Here is a 19,624-nt window from a genome sequence, read left to right on the forward strand (position 1 = left end):
ATGAAAAGCTGCTAAAAAAAGGAATAAAAAGTAAAAGTATGCATTTAAAACAATATTGGCTCATTAAACATTACTATAACATTAAGAGTCAGGCCAGGGGCGAGAAGTGAGAGATGTAGGCCCGTGTGACAAGCAGTGAAGGTGAAAGGCTGGCACCCATGGCTGTTGCTATGAAGTAGACCCTGCAATGGAAAGTAGGGAAAGTAGTGTGTGTGGATTTAAGGAGCCGCAGACACCAAAGAACAAACAGGACCTTACATCAAACACAAAATAAACTAAATGAACAAAGCAATCACAACATTGAAAACTGCATTCAATAGGCTAAATCATTTCAGACCAATCACACCATTTCCCATTTTCCTTTCTAATGACGCAATCTTTCACTGGTCTGCAGACATGGAAAATAGTAGCGCAATTGCTTAAAAAGACTTCTAACTGGTTCTTCTGCAGTTCACACTGGGAACCCTTTAGTTTCATATGAATGAGCACAAAGCTCTTTGTAGAAAACCAGGCCTTGTCTTTTGGGGATTCCGTCTAGAGGCGGACGTTCTCCAAACTTACAAGAACGTCTGTGTTCCAATTGAGGCGCTGTTTATGGTTCGGTAAACTCATTATTGGTACATTCTTAAGAATTTTGCATAGAGAGAAAAAAGTGAGGCGCTCTTGGGGATTTCATAGACATCAAATAGCAGAAGGCCCCTTCTCTGGGCGCCAACAGCTACTCCGCTGGCATCTGGGAAGGGGGGTTCAGGGTATAGGTTAATTCTGTTTGTAGCCCAGACTAGTCCTTCTTTTATTTCCTTGGCACAGATCGGTGATCTTTCAGGGAAAACCGGTCAGAATGGCGTAGTCTGGTAATAGCCGCTTCCATGTGAGCGTGTCCAGCTCCACAGGACCCCTACGTAACGCGCTGGAAGATGCTAGCGCAGCACTTTGCTTGAAAAGAGGCATTATGTCCACGTTTTCTGATGTTTTCATTGTGATCAGAAAGCGGACTCGCTGTTTACAAATGTGAGCCTCCCAGCGAGGCTTTGGCCCCTAACATGTCTTCAGAGCTGGGGAAAGGAAGCCACGTCACCCTAGAGATGTCGCGTTCGTAGCTGTTAGGTAAAGGTTCAAATGTCATACTTATGGGGAAAAAATAAAAATAAATGAGAGCTGCTGCCAACTTGACCCAGCCCAAACTGTGGCCCTTGCAGTAGGCGTCTGTGGCCTCTATGACTACTGGGGCCCTTGCAGTAGGCGTCTGCTGCCTCTGTGACTACTGGGGCCCTTGCAGTAGGCGCCTGCGGCCTCTGTGACTACTGGGGCCCTTGCAGTAGGCGTCTGCGGCCTCTGTGACTACTGGGGCCCTTGCAGTAGGTGTCTGCGGCCTCTGTGACTACTGGGGCCCTTGCAGTAGGCGTCTGCGGCCTCTGTGACTACTGGGGCCCTTGCAGTAGGCGTCTGCAGCCTCTGTGACTACTGGGGCCCTTGCAGTAGGCGTCTGCGGCCTCTGTGACTACTGGGGCCCTTGCAGTAGGCGTCTGCGGCCTCTGTGACTACTGGGGCCCTTCTAGTAGGCGCCTGCAGCTTCTATGACTCCACACCCCCTACAATGAATGATTCTCAGACATATGTCTCTGATAGATGAATGCATTTCCGTTTTACCCAGAATTCTCTATAAATTAAAGGAATGCTCATTCACAGGTGCAGGGCTCGCGGACCCTCGTGGGACTGAAGCATGCGCACATCTACAGGGCTGGAAATGGACAACTCCACGTTTATGGGAACAGTGACGCACATTGGTACTTCTAAACTTTTCTGTTTATTGCTACAAAGAGAAAATATTTTTCTATGTTGAAAAACACCTTGATTCATTTTTGGGGTGTTACCTTCCCATTCACACCCGAAAACGGATTCACATCTCCCCTTGAAGGGAGTAAATCTTCAACTAGTTGCATACTGTTTGTGACTACCAACAAAATCTGAAGTTTGGGAGCCGTCCATACCTTCGACAGGTGGAACCCCCCCACACAGAAACATCCCCTGTGTGCAGACAGGGTCATACGGTAATTCCAATATATTGGCATGATTTCACAACCAGCCCCCCCCCCCCGCTTATCTTGCAGAAAGCTCACCATTAGGCCTGGGCAGAGTTCTCTGAATTCCGTGGAACTCCGCAAAGTGAGCAAAAAACTCTGCTGCGCTATGCGGAGTTCCGCAAATGGCGGGGTGCTATACGTTGCACCATTTGCGTAGATTTTTAGCGCCAGGTGTTTGTCCTTTACTGGAAAATCAGCGCAAATAGCACTCGTTTTCCAGAACTATGCGTGCGCCGCAGAGCGTGAACTGTGGAAAACTATGTAAACTCTGCAAATGGAGTGGAGTTCGCTAACCAGGCCTACTCACCATCTCTGGTGGTTCTCGGCACACCCGCAGCCAGGGCACCATCCGACTGCAGACAAAGAAGTGTCAGACAGAAGACAGAAGGCGTCTTCTATCCATGCACAGAGGATCTGAAACAACATCCCCGTATCCATCAGGACTGACACAACGCTGCTCCCGTTTAGGAGAGAGTTGAAGACTCATCTCTTTATAGATCACTAGATCGAAACGTATGAACCGTCCAGGAACCAGGTACCTCTCCTGTCACTCACTGCCTTCATGCTCGTCTTTAACCCCTTCCATGTGTCGGACGGCCCCTGGCCGTCCGACGTCACAGTGGGTATGTGCGGAGGACGTCTGGGGGCCGTCCGAACCCCGCCCACTCAATAAGTCACCAGCACAGTGGCGGAATGCGCGCCGCGGTCAGGGTGTTAATGCTGTACAGCCCTCCGCAGCCTTGTGGATGCAGTCACGCTATGGAAATACCATTTAAACATATACATACATGATTTAATGTCGCTAAGTGTAACTCAGGTCGACAAAATCCAACCATTATTGCTACCTTGACTCAGGGATGACACTTTGCACTCAGAAATAAGGAGCTCAGAGTTCTTTGGTGGACAGATTTATGAGCCATATTGGTCAATATTGTCTTGTTATATTTAGAGGGGGCGCAAAGGTTTTCCTGCACGAGGCATATTACGTTTTCTGTAATTCTGTAAGCTATGAAACCTTTTACACTTTGGCCCTTTTTAAAAAACTAGACAGGATTTGGGAAGGAGAAAAAGTTTTTAGAAAATGCCAGAGTTATGATTTATTAAACTTTGCACACACGCACACACACACACACATGCGCGCGCACACCCACGCACACACACACACACCACACACACACACGCACACATCCAGTAAATTATTAAAAGTGTCTAGTGATGCTGCTTTCGTATTACAAGTGAAATGAGACGCTGGGTAATATCACAGTTTTATACAAACACAACATATTATAAAGCACACAGGCATTCAGCATGAATAGGTCTGTAAACCTGGACACAGGTACAAATGGCACAGGCGTCTTGAATCCCATTCTGAGCGGCATTACATTACTGCAGTTCTGCAGTTCTTCCTTGCGCTAATTTGTCTACATATAGCTGGGGCCATGGGAATTATGTGATTTTATGTCTGCAAAATCTTATGCATAATTATAGTTTGTGGACTTCTGCTATGAGAAACTCCGCGAACTGCTGAAAAGCCCCGCTGCGCTCCGTGGAGTTTCTATAACCAGTAGACTGTGTGTGGTAGACTGTGTGTGGTAGACTGTGTGTGGTAGACTGTGTGTGGTAAGTCGTGCTGCTTTTTAGCACCAGGAGTTTCGTCCCACATTGTAAAATCAGTGCAAATGGCACCACGCACAGCGCAAGAGGGCGCCGCTTCTTTCTGCCACTCTCGAGTAGATGTTGTTCTCGAGCGGCAGCTTCCTCAACGCGAGCGGCAGATTTCCCAACACAAGCGACAAAACTCAGTGAACTCCGCAGGCGGAGAGAATTCGTCACCCGCCCCTACAAAAAAGAATGTTTGTAGCTCCAACGGATGGAAAGTTACTAAAAGCGCGGCAGCCGGCGCTGCAGTGCCGTGGGAGGCCCTCGCCAAGGCTGGATGGCCCCGTTTCTGTTGCTCATTTCTGTCTCGGGGTATTGGCGGGAAGCGTTGAAGCCCCGCCAGACAGCTAATGATGACATCTTGTGGTGCCTAATTAATGTGGACAGGGGCACCCTGCACTCAGTCGCTCGTCCATATGTCTTCCATCGCAGCCGCCATGTCTGACATGTGATGGGTCTGCGGAGCGCGTGTCGCCGGTGAGGTGTCCCACGAGGCGCGCGCCACCTGCCACCGAGGATGAGGCAGATGTCATAGCATCATCACACTAAATCCACCATCACACTAAATCCACCATCACACTAAATCCACCATCACACTAAATCCGCCATCACACTAAATCCACCATCACACTAAATCCACCATCAAACTAAATCCTGTGCACAGAAAAACTGACATTTTATTTGGGATATCACACACAGTCCTGGAAGGGAGAGGACACGTGGTGTGGAGGTGTGGTATTGAACCTCAGCAGACAAGCTGGATTTACGACCCCTCCTGAGCAGTTATTTACTGAAGTGCACGTGACTCCCTTGCTACAAAACAACACTCAAATGTTACAACAAATGCAAGGACCGGGCAGCGATTTGGTATGAAACGCAACAAACACATCACAAGTCTCTGCTCCCCGCGGCGGGGCCTCTGGACAGAGGCGCCCTCACTCTCCCCACGGACTCTGGAGTGAGTGATTCACACAACTGATACCCTCGACTGAGGACCTCTGCCATAGAGAGCTGTCCGAGGGGCCAGCATCCCTATGGGCGCATGCGCAGTGAGTCCAAGACGCTAGGTTTGATACACACACACGCACTCACACACGCACTCACAGACAGGCGCGCACACACACACGCACGCGCTCACACACACACAGGCGCGCGCACAGACACACGCACACAAACACTCACAAGACGTAAATTTACATTTCACTCAAATGGTAATAATCACAATCGAGTCATTTCTTGTGTGCGTAAAACCCACGCCAGGGGTGGCAGGTCAGCATTTCAAGGTGTGAGCTTTCAACGTTTGTGAAAACCCTTGAACGGGTGAGTTTTGAAGACACACACAGAACCGCCAAATGCATGGGGTTTTGGGAAAAGAGTTTCTTGACTGGGGCATATATTGGGCTCTTGCATTGAGCCGAGAACTAACACACAGCGTTCGCGGTACACAGGCCTTGCACATGCGCAGACACGCAGCAACTTCAAAACAGCATTTTACGTAATGTATCCATCATGGCAGGAAACCTCTTTTTCAAAAACGTTTCTTAAAAAAAGAATTTCAATTTTCTGTTCGATATGCCCTTGGTGTAACTCTGAATGCAGAGCCTGGGCAGGTTTATGGACTTGATGTGGGTCAAATGTGAGGAGCTCCAGGCATCTGGGCAGAGTGCAAGGAGCTAGAGTGAGAGTGTAAGGAGCTCGAGTGAGAGTGTAAGGAGCTAGAGTGAGAGTGTAAGGAGCTCGAGTGAGAGTGTAAGGAGCTAGAGTGAGAGTGTAAGGAGCTAGAGTGAGAGTGTAAGAAGCTAGAGTGAGAATGCAAGGAGCTAGAGTGGGAGTGTAAGGAGCTAGAGTGAGAGTGTGAGAAGCTAAAGTGAGAGTGCAAGGAGCTAGAGTGAGAGTGTAAGGAGCTAGAGTGAGAGTGTAAGGAGCTCGAGTGAGAATGCAAGGAGCTAGAGTGGGAGTGTAAGGAGCTCGAGTGAGAGTGTAAGAAGCTAGAGTGAGAATGCAAGGAGCTAGAGTGGGAGTGTAAGGAGCTAGAGTGAGAGTGTGAGAAGCTAAAGTGAGAGTGCAAGGAGCTAGAGTGAGAGTGTAAGGAGCTAGAGTGAGAGTGTAAGGAGCTCGAGTAAGAATGCAAGGAGCTAGAGTGGGAGTGTAAGAAGCTAGAGTGAGAGTGTAAGGAGCTAGAGTGAGAGTGTAAGAAGCTAGAGTGAGAGTGTAAGGAGCTAGAGTGAGAGTGTAAGGAGCTAGAGTGAGAGTGTAAGAAGCTAGAGTGAGAGTGTAAGGAGCTAGAGTGAGAGTGTAAGGAGCTCGAGTGAGAGTGTAAGGAGCTGGAGTGAGAATGCAAGGAGCTAGAGTGGGAGTGTAAGGAGCTAGAGTGAGAGTGTGAGAAGCTAAAGTGAGAGTGCAAGGAGCTAGAGTGAGAGTGTAAGGAGCTAGAGTGAGAGTGTAAGGAGCTCGAGTGAGAATGCAAGGAGCTAGAGTGGGAGTGTAAGGAGCTAGAGTGAGAGTGTAAGAAGCTAGAGTGAGAGTGTAAGGAGCTAGAGTGAGAGTGTAAGGAGCTCGAGTGAGAGTGTAAGGAGCTGGAGTGAGAATGCAAGGAGCTAGAGTGGGAGTGCAAGGAGCTAGAGAGAGTGTGAGAAGCTAAAGTGAGAGTGCAAGGAGCTAGAGTGAGAGTGTAAGGAGCTAGAGTGAGAGTGTAAGGAGCTCGAGTGAGAGTGCAAGGAGCTAGAGTGGGAGTGTAAGAAGCTAGAGTGAGAGTGTAAGGAGCTAGAGTGAGAGTGTAAGAAGCTAGAGTGAGAGTGTAAGGAGCTAGAGTGAGAGTGTAAGGAGCTAGAGTGAGAGTGTAAGGAGCTGGAGTGAGAGTGCAAGGAGCTAGAGTGGGAGTGTAAGGAGCTCGAGTGTGAGTGTAAGAAGCTTGAGTGAGAGTGTAAGGATCTAGAGTGAAAGTGTAAGGAGCTGGAGTGAGAGTGTAGGAGCTGGAGTGAGAGTGTAAGGACTAGAGTGAGAGTGTAAGGAGCTCGAGTGAGAGTCTAACGGGCTAGAGTGAGAATGTAAGAAGCTAGAGTGAGAGTGTAAGGGGCTAGAGTGAGTGTTTATGAGCTGGAGTGAGAGTGTAAGGACTAGAGTGAGATTGTAAGGAGCTTGAGTGAGAGGCTAAGGACCTAGAGTTAGAGTGTAAGGAGCTCGAGTGAGAGTCTAAGGTGCTAGAGTGAGAGTGTAAGGACTAGAGTGAGAGTGTTTGGAGCTGGAGTGAGAGTGCAAGGAGCTAGAGTGAAAGTGTAAGGACTAGAGTGAGAGTGTAAAGAGTTTGATTGAGAGTCTAAGGAGCTAGAGTTAGAGTGCAAGGAGTTCGAGTGAGAGTGTAAGAAGGTCGAGTGAGAGTGTAAGGAGTTCGAGTGAGAGTGTAAGAAGCTTGAGTGAGAGTGTAAGGATCTAGAGTGAAAGTGTAAGAAGCTCGAGTGAGAGTGTAAGGAGATAGAGTGAAAGTGTAAGAAGCCCGAGTGAGAGTGTAAGGAGCTCGAGTGAGAGTGTAAGAAGCTAGAGTGAGAGTCTAAGGAGCTGGAGTGAGAGTCTAAGGAGCTGGAGTGAGAGTGTAAGGAGCTGGAGTGAGAGTCTAAGGAGCTCGAGTGAGAGTCTAAGGAGCTAGAGTGAGAGTTTAAGGAGCTTGAGTGAGAGTGTAAGGAGCTGGAGTGAGAGTGCAAGAAGCTAGAGTGAGAGTGTAAGGAGCTCGAGTGAGGGTGTAAGGAGCTAGAGTGAGAGTGTAAGGACTAGAGTGAGAGTGCATGGAGCTAGAGTGAGAGTGTAAGGAGCTAGAGTGAGAGTGTAAAGCGCTAGAGTGAGAGTGTAAGGAGCTCGAGTGAGAGTGCAAGGAGCTAGAGTTGGAGTGTAAGGACTAGAGTGAGAGTCTAAGGAGCTCGAGTGAGAGTCTAAGGAGCTTGAGTGAGAGTCTACAGCGCTCGAGTGAGAGTCTACGGCACTCGAGAGAGAATGTAAGGAGCTAGAGTGAGAGTGTAAGGAGCTCGAGTGAGAGTGTAAGAAGCTAGAGTGAGAGTGCATGGAGCTAGAGTGAGAGTGTAAGGAGCTCGAGTGAGAGTGTAAGAACCTAGAGTGAGAGTGTTAGGAGCTGGAGTGAGAGTGTAAGGAGCTTGAGTGAGAGTGTAAGAAGCTAGAGTGAGAGTGTAAGGAGCTAGAGTGAGAATGTAAGGAGCTTGAGTGAGAGTGTAAGAAGGTCAAGTGAGAGTATAAGGAGCTTGAGTGAGAGTGTAAGAAGCTTGAGTGAGAGTGTAAGGAGCTAGAGTGAAAGTATAAGAAGCTCAAATGAGAGTCTAAGGAGCTTGAGTGAGAGTGTAAGAAGCCTGAGTGAGAGTGTAGGAGCTGGAGTGAGAGTGCAAGGAGCTAGAGTGAGAGTGTAAGGAGCTGGAGTGAGAGTGTAAGGAGCTCAAGTGAGAGTGTCAGGAGCTTGAGTGAGAGTGTAAGGAGCTCGAGTGAGAGTGTAAGTAGCTAGAGTGAGAGTGTAAGGAGCTCAAGTGAGAGTGTGTGGAGCTCGAGTGAGAGCGTGAGAAGCTAGAGTGAGAGTGTGAGGAGGTGGAGTGCGAGTGTAAGGAGTTTGAGTGAGAGTGTAAGGAGCTCGTGTGAGAGTGTAAGGCCTCTGAGTGGCCTTTCTGGAGGCAGATGTGTGTCCATTACCTCCCTGTTATCAACGGGCATAGGTGTCACTCCCTTTCTCTGGGCTGGTTCATTAATGTGTGCCTACTGATCGAGGGCAGGGGGCCTGAGCAGACAAGGCCTTACTTGTTTTCAGGTGTTATAAAAACTTAGCGGAAGCAGTGTTTTGCAGAAAGGCAATATGCAAATGAGGGCCACTTTTTTTTTTGCAAGCCCGGTCCGATTTCTAATCCCAATCCAACCCTGCCTTTCATCTGGACATCGATGGCCAAGTGCCTAGAAGAGAGGCAGCTCACACAGGGCGCTCATCGAGTAGGCTCTAGTTTCACGCTGTATCCACTCTGCACTGACTGTCTGTTGCGGTGACGTCAGCTCTTGGTTATAGAATTCAAAGTACAAATTACCGCCTCTAAATTTCAATGAACCATTCGCGTCCTTTCAAAAGGCAGACATTACGAGCTCTGCTTTGATTAAGTGCTGTAATGGGCGTTATTCGCGCTCAGTTCACAGGGGGCCTTTAATCTAACACTTGGCAAATCTCCAATGAGGGCGGGTCAGACCCGCCGGAGACGGCGCCTCTGACGCGGGGCACCTGTCTGCAGGTGAGGGGGCTCTGGGGCTTAACCCTCCACCTCCAGTGCAGAACTAATTCAGCCAAAGCCCAGGAATGCGCGCCCCCTTTCATGTGGGGGGCAGGGGTCAGCCAGGGAGTCAGGTCGGGTTTCTGCTGTCACTCAAACCCCAGAAGTGTCCACGCATGCGCAGCTCTCGGTCCTCACTGAACCTTAGAAGCGGCGTCTATAACTCTGAGATCAGGGACACATTCCGAACAAGTCTTTCGAGCCCCGCAGATTCCCCGCGGGCGGTGATGGTTTGAACCGTCTTAGCAGGTACGTGATTGGTTGCTTTTATGTGACGTGCTATATAATAGTGAACACGGTGTCACACATTTTATCAACCATAGACGACTGAACGCTGAGATGGCCCTGCTATGATCTGAGACTAGGGCAAACAGGAGACCACAAACACAGCAGCGGGTGCCAAACCCTCTGAGCTGCCCCACCGTACGCAGAGGCAGCATTTGACGTCACTCCCAGAGCTGCTGCGTTTTAAATTAATCTTTTAGCTGCACATAGAAAAGATCAGCATGTTGTCAAAATCAAAAACATTAATCACTTCAGCCATATTTTTGTCAGTCAGTCACACAGCTGCTACCTTTAATGGTGCTCTTTCTAAGAGAAAAACAAGCATTGACAACGCCAGTAGTTTGGGGGTTTGTGTAGGGTAATAGTTTTTCCAGCTATCTTAACACACACAACAACAATACAGAGCAATGCTGAGAACAAGCCAAACACACTCTCTTCACACACAGAACATTTCAATACAGGCAGCAGCAGGGCAAGAATTACTGGGGGCAGAGAGGGGGCATCGCCAGCAGACAAGAGAGGTCCTGATGCCACCGAGGGCAGAGAGGGGGCATCGCCAGCAGACAAGTGAGGTCCTGATGACACGAGGGCAGAGAGGGGGCATCGCCAGCAGACAAGTGAGGTCCTGATGACACGAGGGCAGAGAGGGGGCATCGCCAGCAGACAAGTGAGGTCCTGATGACACGAGGGCAGAGAGGGGGCATCACCAAAAACCACAATTCTAAGTGGCAGAAGGGAGGGTGGGAAAAGGCTGGTCGTGGTCCAGGGAGTGATTCTGATGGGAAATTGGTGGTGGTCGCGAGGGCTGGCAGCAGAAAAACGCCCGCCTTGGAATACGCACTCTTACGCCTTTGTGAACCAACCCTGAAACATCCAACGCTTTATTGCTAAAAGTGCAGAGGGAGCAGTTTTTTCTATTTGTACCTACTGTATTCATGGCTCTAAATGGGCCGGCACTGCCCTGTACTGAGTACCAGCACTTTTTTTATTTTGAGAGGGGCAGTACCTGCACTTCTCTAGAGTGACGTAGGGCCTTATTTATGAGGCCTTGCTTCACTTTTAAGCCGCTGATGCGTCAAATTGACGCACTGGCGGGGTAAAAATGCACCATGTTGTGGCCTATTTACAAAGTGACGCATCTAGGCAGATGTGTCACTTTGTAAACAACTGCGCCACATTATACTTGCACCAGGTATAATGTATGGAAAGTGGGTGTTCCCCCGCAAAAAGCCTCGTAGAAGTGACGCTTTGAAATCTATGAGATTTCAGTGCGCCACGTCTAGGACGCCATTGCGTCAATATCTTACGCCTGCCTCATGGCAAGCGTAAGACTGATGCAGGCCCTTTCACATGTGGAAACATGGTTTGAGCTACTACACTAGAGCACAAAGTGTGCTACGAATACAACAGGCAATAATCTCTGTTAATGCCCGCCCGGCCAGCAGCATGTGGGCTTTAACTCTTTGAACCAGCCCTCCTTCTTCCACCACCCACAGGCAGACAGACCCCCCAACTATCTGCACCTCATATATCTGCTCTTCACTGTCACTGGACTGTGGTGAAGGCACACAACTCCAGTTAATGCCTGACATTCCAAGCCTCCTGATTGGCTGAGCCAGCCTGCGCATCCCACAGCCGGTGGTGGTTTTTAAGTCACCTGATAACCAGGCTGGTGATGCAGTTCGGCTGGCAGAGTCCCCCAGAGCGGTCAGGCTGCTCTGTGCACACTACTTTTCTGCATGAACTGTTTCTAGGGCTCAGGATTCGCCACGCCTCGGTTAGCTCCGGTGAGGTTGTAGGTCATTGGTCGGCCTAGGTGGCGACAGCGTGGCGAGGAGAGGCGTGAGACACCCCCACTTCTGAACTCCTGAGTTCACACAGCGTTCAAGACATTCCTCACCCGTGACGTCACCACGACACACTCCTGACAACCTAAGGGCCATGTAAAATGAATCAACAACGCAACATCCGGTCATTAATGGCGATATCCAACGGGTGCGCTGCCAAGCTACCATGCCGTATAGAGTCGGGTTCCTCTGTGTCCTTCACCTGACACAGCAGCACATGCATACATACATGTACATGTGTATGCCTCAAATTGCAGAATTACAACATAAGGGGGCACCCTCCCAGGAAAAAGCCTCATTTGTAAAATCATGAACCAGGGAACCAAAGCTTTCCTGGGAAGCCAGGCACCAGTGCCACTAAGAGCGCTTATAAATCACATCCGGAGGTTTTGTTGAGGGGTGAGTTACAAAATAAAGAGGCAGCTTGGGTTCTTGGGAAGACAACAGACGGGGGCTACGATACATGGGACTGTGCGCCGCAGACACAAGGCGCTACATGAGGTCATGTGTGACTGTTTCTGCTTTACGACACAGGCGATATTTTAATGAACAGGTTTCGGTCTAGTGTGGCACGTTCACTGCTATATGGAGCCCTTCAGCTGGACACAGAGGGCCCGGTTCACAAAGGGACATGCTACGATTCCACCCGAGTGCGGCGATTCCACCACGAGTGCTGTGATTCCACCACGTGTGTGGTGATTCCACCCCATGTGCAGCGATTCCACCCCGAGTACGGTGATTCTACCACGGGTGCGGTGATTCCACCACGGGTGCGGCGATTCAACCACGAGTGCAGAGATTCCACCCGAGTGCAGCGATTCCGCCCCTAGTGCAGCGATTCCACTTTGAGTGCAGCGATTCCACCACGAGTGCAGCGATTCCACCACGCAGAGACTCCGCATTTGTAACTTTACGAGTCATAAGTCTTTTTGTGAATCGGGCCCTCAGTGTCTGAAAATGTACTTGTATGTAATTATATATATTTTAGGGGTTCATGTCTTATAAGATAGACCCTAGGGGGTATCAGCGGGTATTGCATAAGAACAGTGTCCCTGCACACACAATGAAAGTTTACATTGTTATTCATTAGCAGGTGTATAGCACACAGGCTGTGATTAGTAGGGCTTCGCAGCACTTTGGGATACTCTGGTGTGAGTTTCCAAACGCCACTCGACTGGCGGTGGATGGGGTCATCACTCGTCAGGTGGCCTCTTAAAGAGCTGGATTGGGATCCACGGAGCTAAGAGATCCTAGACCACCCCATGCAGAAGGTGCAGGGGTCCTTCCAGGGTTAGAGTGACTCCAGTCCCAACGCAGCGCTTGGAAGCAGAGACATTTCTCTTAAATGCACGTGGATGGTTTCCTGCCACAAAGACAGACATCTGCAGGGCACTCACCGGCCCGATGTTCTCTTCAGACTTGTGGGTCCGGAGCCCATACATCTAAAGGTGAGCTGCCGGATCGATCACGTGGTCCCCCACCACCTCACCTGGTCCCCTATAGAGGGTCGGACTCCATGGCCGCGGTGGGGCTGCTATTAAAACTAAGGGTGGGCGTAGTTCGCGAAGTAGCACTTCGCGAAGCTACGCAAAGTGAAGTTCGCACTACGCGAGCTACGCGTAGCACTTCGCGAACTGCGAAGTAACATGTTCGCACTGAGCAAGATGTTGTTTTCAATGATTGCACAGTGCGGACAAGCAACCGGCACTGTGCAATCATTGAAAATGGCATCTTGCACAGTGCGAGCTGTAGTTTTCTGCTCCTCGAGTAGATTTTTACTCGAGCTGCAGCTTTCTCAACGCGAACTGGTAGTTTCTCATCGCGAGCGGTCGCGAGCATACGCGACCCCTCGCAATGAGAAACCTGACCTTCTCGCGTTGGGAATCTCGCCGGGAGGTTTATTTTCCATGCTCGCGATCGCGAACAAGGAAAAAGTCTCGCCAGGATGTCATTTTGCTTGCTCGCGGTCGCCAACTTGACGTTGAGGACCGCGAGCAAGCAAAAAATGACCGCAGCACTACGCAACACTACGCTACGCGTGTTCGCACTGTGCTACGTGAAGTTCGCGTAGCGCGAAGTAGCGCGAACTTCGCAAACTACGCGAGCGTAGCGTAGTGCTTCGCCCAGGCCTAATTAAAACATATCCAGAGCCCCTTCTGGCCCCGGACCAGCCATGAGGGGCCACATTAAAGATCCAGTGAGCATCGTCCAGCTGTGCCCAACCCCCAGACCCGCCCTCCTGAGGGTGGAGAGGGGACCTAGGAGAGGGTTGAACAGGAGATATCTTGGTTCTTCTCACCGATGGGCTTGGAGTTCAGCACTTCGGGTTGTGTTTGTAATATGTTTTTAACAATTAAGGCCAGAAACAATAAGGGGCCGGCGGCGGCTCCTGCGCTAAGATGGAGGAGCGTCGCCCCACTGCTCAAAAGGAAAAATAAAATGATAATAATTAACTTTTCATTTTTTGCTATTACAGGCCGGGCGGGCTGGCCAGAGCAGGGGGAGGGGTGCTTCGCACTCCCTAAGAGGGCACGTCGGCTCGGCTGGCCCTCTTGGGACGGCCAGTCATGTACACTTTGCATGTTCTCCACCCGGCTGCATTACACAGTCTGATGAGGAACATGCCCAGGCCCCCAGTCCCCGCCTGAGCGCCAAACCACGGAGCTCAGACCAATCACAATGCTGCACTGCAGCATTGTGATTGGCTTAGGAGAGCGAGCCTGTGTGCCCTGCTGCTTCCTGTTACCGGCCGAGACAGCAGGACGGGCGTTCCGGGTAAATTCATTATTTTTATATTACTCCCCTCCCTCCACTCCAGCTTCAAGACCCCCGTCCGGTAGCAGACACTACTGCAAGCAGCCAAAGACTTGTACAAAGTTACAGCACTTAATGGAACGGTAAAGTGCCTAGAAGTATTGTAGATAGACATCAGCCACATCTACCTTTTACTGGTTTAAGACAGCTTGACTAGCTCGCCCCCACACTCACGGAGTAAGTGTTGCTTGGTAACTCCCGTCAGGTGCGGTGACATGCGCCAGTCACACCTCTGAGTGTGATGCAGCAGACCTCGGCGATGGAGCATGCAGACCGACACATGTCACCACACCTGAGCGCCTGGCCTCCGAGGATACCAAGCTTATTCTACTGATACAACCCGGGGTCTGTGAACCGATCCAGCGAGCCCTGCCTGCTCCACTCCTGGAGAGCTCTCCCAGAAACCCTCGGCTGCAATCTTACAGAACCCCGCAACCCACAGACCGTGCAGAAAGAGGCGCCGTCACCCCCAAAGGAGGCTCACTCACCATTCTCCAATAGGACCCTGGACACTCCGGGACCAGCACGGACACGTAACGCCTGCCAGCTTCTAAAGCAGAACTCCTACAGGCTCTGCACAGGGGCCACCCCTCTCCGCATATAGCTGCGCAAGTCCCCTTCTCCTGTAGGATTCTCACAGGCTCTGCACCGATAGAGGACACCCCTCCCCCACCCACTCCCACCCCCACCACTGTCTTATATAGCAGCTCAAGGACCCTTCTCCTGTGGGACTCTCACAGGCTCTGCACCGATAGAGCCCCCAACCCCTGTCTTATATAGCAGCGCAAGCACCCTTCTCCTGTAGAACTCTCACTGGATTTGCACTCATAGAGGACTTCCGCCCCTTCACTGTCTTATATACCAGCACGCACCCTTCTCCTGTGGGACTCTCACATGCTCTGCACCGATAGAGGACACCCCTCCCCCAACCGCCCTTAGCACTGACTTATATAGCAGCAAGCACCCTTCTCCTGTGAGACTCTCACAGGCTCTGCACCGATAGAGCCCCCCAACCGCACTCATCACTGTCTTATATAGCAGCAAACATCCTTCTCCTGTGGGACTCTCACAGGATCTGCAGCGATTGAGCCCCCCACCCGCCCTCACCACTATCTTTTATAGCCGTGCTAGCACCCTTCTCCTGTGGGACTCTCACAGGCTCTGCACCGATAGAGCCCCCAACCCCTGTCTTATATAGCAGCGCAAGCACCCTTCTCCTGTAGAACTCTCACTGGATTTGCACTCATAGAGGACTTCCGCCCCTTCACTGTCTTATATACCAGCACACACCCTTCTCCTGTGGGACTCTCACATGCTCTGCACCGATAGAGGACACCCCTCCCCCTCCCCCAACCGCCCTTAGCACTGACTTATATAGCAGCAAGCATCCTTCTCCTGTGGGACTCTCACAGGATCTGCAGCGATTGAGCCCCCCACCCGCCATCACCACTATCTTATATAGCCGTGCTAGCACCCTTCTCCTGTGGAGCTCTCACAGGATCTGCACCAATAGAGCCCTCCACCTGCCTCCACACCTGTCTTATATAGCAGCAAGCACCCCACTCCTGTGGAACTCTCAGGGGATCTGCACCGATCGAGCCCCCTACCCACCCTCACCACTGTCTTATATAGCAGCGCAAGTACCCTTCTCCTGTGGGACTCTCACAGGCTCTGCACCGATAGAGCCCCCCACCTGCCCTCACCACTGCCTTATATAGCAGCGCAAGCACCCTTCTCCTATGGAACTCTCACAGGATCTGCACCGAAGGGCCCTCCACACCTGTCTTATATAGCAGCTAAAGGACCCTTCTCCTGTGGGACTCTCACATGCTCTGCACCGATAGAGGACACCCCTTACCTCCCCCTCACCTGTCCCCACCCTTGTCTTGTATTGCAGCACGTTCCCTTTTCCCGTAGGACTCTCACAGGCTCTGCACCAATGAAGCCCTCCACCTGCCTCCACACCTGTCGTATATAGCAGCGCAAGCACCCTTCTCCTGTGGAACTCTCAGGGGATCTGCGCCGATAGAGCCCCCCACCCTTGTCTTGTATAGCAGCACGTCCCCTTTTCCCGTAGGACTCTCACAGGGTCTGCACCAATAAAGCCCCCACTCGCCCTCACCACTGTCCTATATAGCAGCGCAAGCGCCCTGCTCCTGTGCAACTCTCAGGGGATCTGCACCGATAGAGCCCTCCACCCGCCTCCACCCCTGTCTTATATAGCAGCTCAAGGACCCTCTCCTGTGGGACTATCACAGGATCTGCACCGATAGAGCACTCCACCTGGCTCCACACCTGTCTTATATAGCAGCGCAAGCCCCCTTCTCCTGTGGGACTCGCTTCCAGCTCGGCTTCCTTCAACGGGCTATAAACTGAGGACGGAGCTAGATTAGACATCCCTTCTTGAGTAAGATAAAGCAACTTGTATTTGTAGCGCACACTCGCTGAAGGGCATCTTGGCGCTGCACACATATCTGTTATTGCCCAACTCAATGGTCCTCAGTTTAACGACCGCTGAAGGATGAAAGGTTACGTAGACCCGGCGGAACTTGAACATGTAACCATGAGGTCTTCATAGAACCCCACAGTAGGTGCTTTAGTCCTCTGAGCTATCAAAGCCCCCCATGGAAGAACATGGAGGGCGAGGTGAGAAAACACCGACGTTCTCACGAGTATATAATATTAAAAGGTTAACCTGTTCCTAAAACAACGCTCTGTGCTGTATTTCTGCCACTTCTAGGAGCTACTAATCGAGCAGGTTACTGGGGTAATGTTTAGAAGCTCCTACAATTCTCAGGGGCGCAGAGAGCGCCTTGGCTAGGGTATCTCAGAGTGTTCAGGCTCCTGCTGTATGAGTCTACAAGTAACCTGTCACGTGCCAGTCCCATCAAGATAGCGGAGAGGGTTGGTGCAACGACGGTAAACATCCGATCGGATGGATGCTTGAACTACACATGGAGAGACTCCGCTTCTCATCTTTTGGAGACTGGTAAAATGTGGAGCACTGAATCTGATAAACGCCTGAAATGCGTGCAGTCGGGGAGCCTTACCTGGCAGACTTCATAGAGCAGCTTGTAACGCTCCTCGCGCTTCTGAGGGGTGCACATGCGGCACCCCATCCTCGGGGGGTGGGCAGGGGGCACCGGGAGCGCCGCTCACCCCTCCGGCACAAGCACACATGCCCCCTTGGGCGCCACGACGAGCCTGCGCGCTCCAAAGCGCTTGTGTCCTCGTCGTGTTCCTCGTGGATATAGGCGCGTTACCGCCTCCTTGATGCCGCCAGGTATGTCTTCATCAGTAAGGCGCGTCCTGTTCGTGGATGCAGACACGAGGGGATATATCGCTTTACCTCATCCTAGATACGGCCAGGTGTGCCTTCATCCCTACCACCCTCCAGGTGCGTCTTCCTCGTGGATATAGGCGCGTTACCGCCTCCCTGACGCCGCCAGGTGTGTCTTCATCAGTAAGGCGCGTCCTGTTCGTGGATGCAGACACGAGGGGATATATCGCTTTACCTCATCCTAGATACGGCCAGGTGTGCCTTCATCCCTACCACCCTCCAGGTGCGTCTTCCTCGTGGATATAGGCGCGTTACCGCCTCCCTGACGCCGCCAGGTGTGTCTTCATGAGTAAGGCACGTCCTGTTCGTGGATTCAGACACGAGGGGATATATCGCTTTACCTCATCCTTGATCCGGCCAGGTGTGCCTTCCTCGCCAGCATTGTCCAGTGAAGCCTTCCTCGTGGGTAGAGACACGTTACACCTTCACCGTCCAGCGCCCCAGGTACGTCCTCTCCGTGGCATGGACGCGTCAGCCTGGCAAGCCCTCTTCGCGGACACAGACGGCAGCTCTGCTCTGTCGACGCACCTGCTATGTCTTCATGGCTTCTATCTCACCTGTGACTTCCGCATTGATGGAGCCAAGGCAGCAGTTCCAGATGTAACGTCCATATTGACGTCATCTTCGTCGATGTAACGAGCTATCTCTTCCCTTCGCCCTCTCGGCGCTATATCCTCCCCTGTTGAGATCGGCGGTGCGGGTCTCACAAAGTTTCACTCCGTCGGCGTTATCCAGACACGCGCTGCTGTCGGTGTGATCGAGACACGAGTTCTCTTTCAGTATTCCCAGATCGGGGCTCTCTGAGGATAACATCATTTTTCCATGTCTTTTCTGTTCTTATCACCCAGTTATATCTTCTCTGTCGATATAACTAGTTACTTCTTCTCTGTATTTATCATCCCGACAGGTCAGTTGTTCAATCTCTCTGTGTCCAATCAGGACACGTGCTCTCCTCCTGGTACACACCTCTGAGCTCTCGGTCAGTATATTGGGACATGCGCTCTCTGTTGGTCAAACCAGGTATTTTGGTCTCCGTCACTATATCCAGATATGTGCCGTGTCGGTAAGTATATCCAGATATGTGCTCTATCTGACGGTATATCCCGATATGTGCTCTCTGTCGGAGTATTCTGATAGGTGATCTATGTAGCTATATCCTGATATTTGGCCCCCGGAAGTATATCCCGATATATGCTCTCTCACTGTATATCCCGATATATGCTCTCTGTCCGTATATCCTGATATATGCTCTCCGTATATCCCGATATATGCTCTGTCTGTATATCCCGATAGGTGTCCTCTTTGTCGTATATCCGATATGTGCCTTGAGGGTATATCCCGATATGGCTCTCTGCCAGCACAGCCAGCTCTGTGCTCTCTCCGGTGTCGCTGTGTCTTCTCCTCTGACACCCTCCGCTGCTGAAGTCTCGGCGCAGCCTCTAGTGCTAGCGCCGCCCGTGACCCTCCCCTTACCGCCTCTGCCGAGCCTCTGTTCTCCGCTCCCAAGCACAGCCTTTATACTGCGCCTCATGCATATTAATGAGCCCTCATTAGACATGCAGGGCAGACAGAGATACAGGAGCGGTAATCAATAGGGTGACAGCGAGCACCTCATTTACCCCTGACCCCCCAGGACGTTTGTAATGCAAGACGTACACATTCCACAGAATGAAATAAACTCGCAGCCGGCGGGGGTCTGGCAATAGCACTGTTGAGCATTCACAAGGCGCACACCACAAATCCAATCGTTTCTTGGCGCGCGCGCTTGACGAGTCACTAATTCAAAGCCCATTATACTCGTTTTCTCAAGATTAGAAGGATGAGAAGTTGAGACTGCCCTGCCCGGATCGATCCTTTGACCAAGGTCTTGTCTGAAGGCGATCAACAGTTTACGTCAGGTGTTCAGCATCACTTGTGCTACCATGCCACCGCCTTCCTTCCTAGTACAGGTCCCCTCCATCCTGGCACAGGTGCCATGCCCTGACATTCCGGCCCCAAGGCCCTTTTCTCTTTGCCATCTCATTGGCCTCCTGACCAATGACTTTGCGTGCGCCAGGTTGGTGCAACTGAGTGTGAAGATCTCTTCACTAGCACTGCACACACGTGCGTTGCACGCCAGAGAGGGCATTCTACATGCACGCGCTGCAAACCCTAGTGAGTCACATGGGAAGTGGCCGGGGCACCCAGGGACGTGTCACCACCCCGCGGGGGCGCAGAGTACATACCAGCTGCCCCTGCTGAGGCTGGCACTAACCATAGGCAAAGTGTAGCCTGTCAATGCCTTACACCTTA

General features: G+C 51.3%; 1 protein-coding gene across 3 annotated transcripts in view; it reads right to left on the reverse strand.

The window, feature by feature from the left end:
- Positions 1 to 19,624, reverse strand: part of PDZRN3 (PDZ domain containing ring finger 3) — a 592,520-nt gene that overhangs the window by 83,062 nt on the left and 489,834 nt on the right. Inside the window, exon 1 of one of the 3 annotated variants that reach the window (XM_085624240.1) lies at positions 17,043 to 18,795. The exons of the other annotated variants lie outside the window; for them this stretch is intronic. Within the exon in view, the coding sequence (XP_085480366.1) occupies positions 17,043 to 17,111 (69 nt within the window). The 5' untranslated portion in view covers positions 17,112 to 18,795. Of the gene's footprint in view, positions 1 to 17,042; positions 18,796 to 19,624 lie in introns of those variants that run through there. 3 annotated transcript variants of the gene reach the window in all.

The sequence above is a fragment of the Triturus cristatus genome, chromosome 9 (assembly GCF_964204655.1).
Source record: "Triturus cristatus chromosome 9, aTriCri1.1, whole genome shotgun sequence".
In the NCBI taxonomy this organism is placed as follows: domain Eukaryota; kingdom Metazoa; phylum Chordata; class Amphibia; order Caudata; family Salamandridae; genus Triturus; species Triturus cristatus.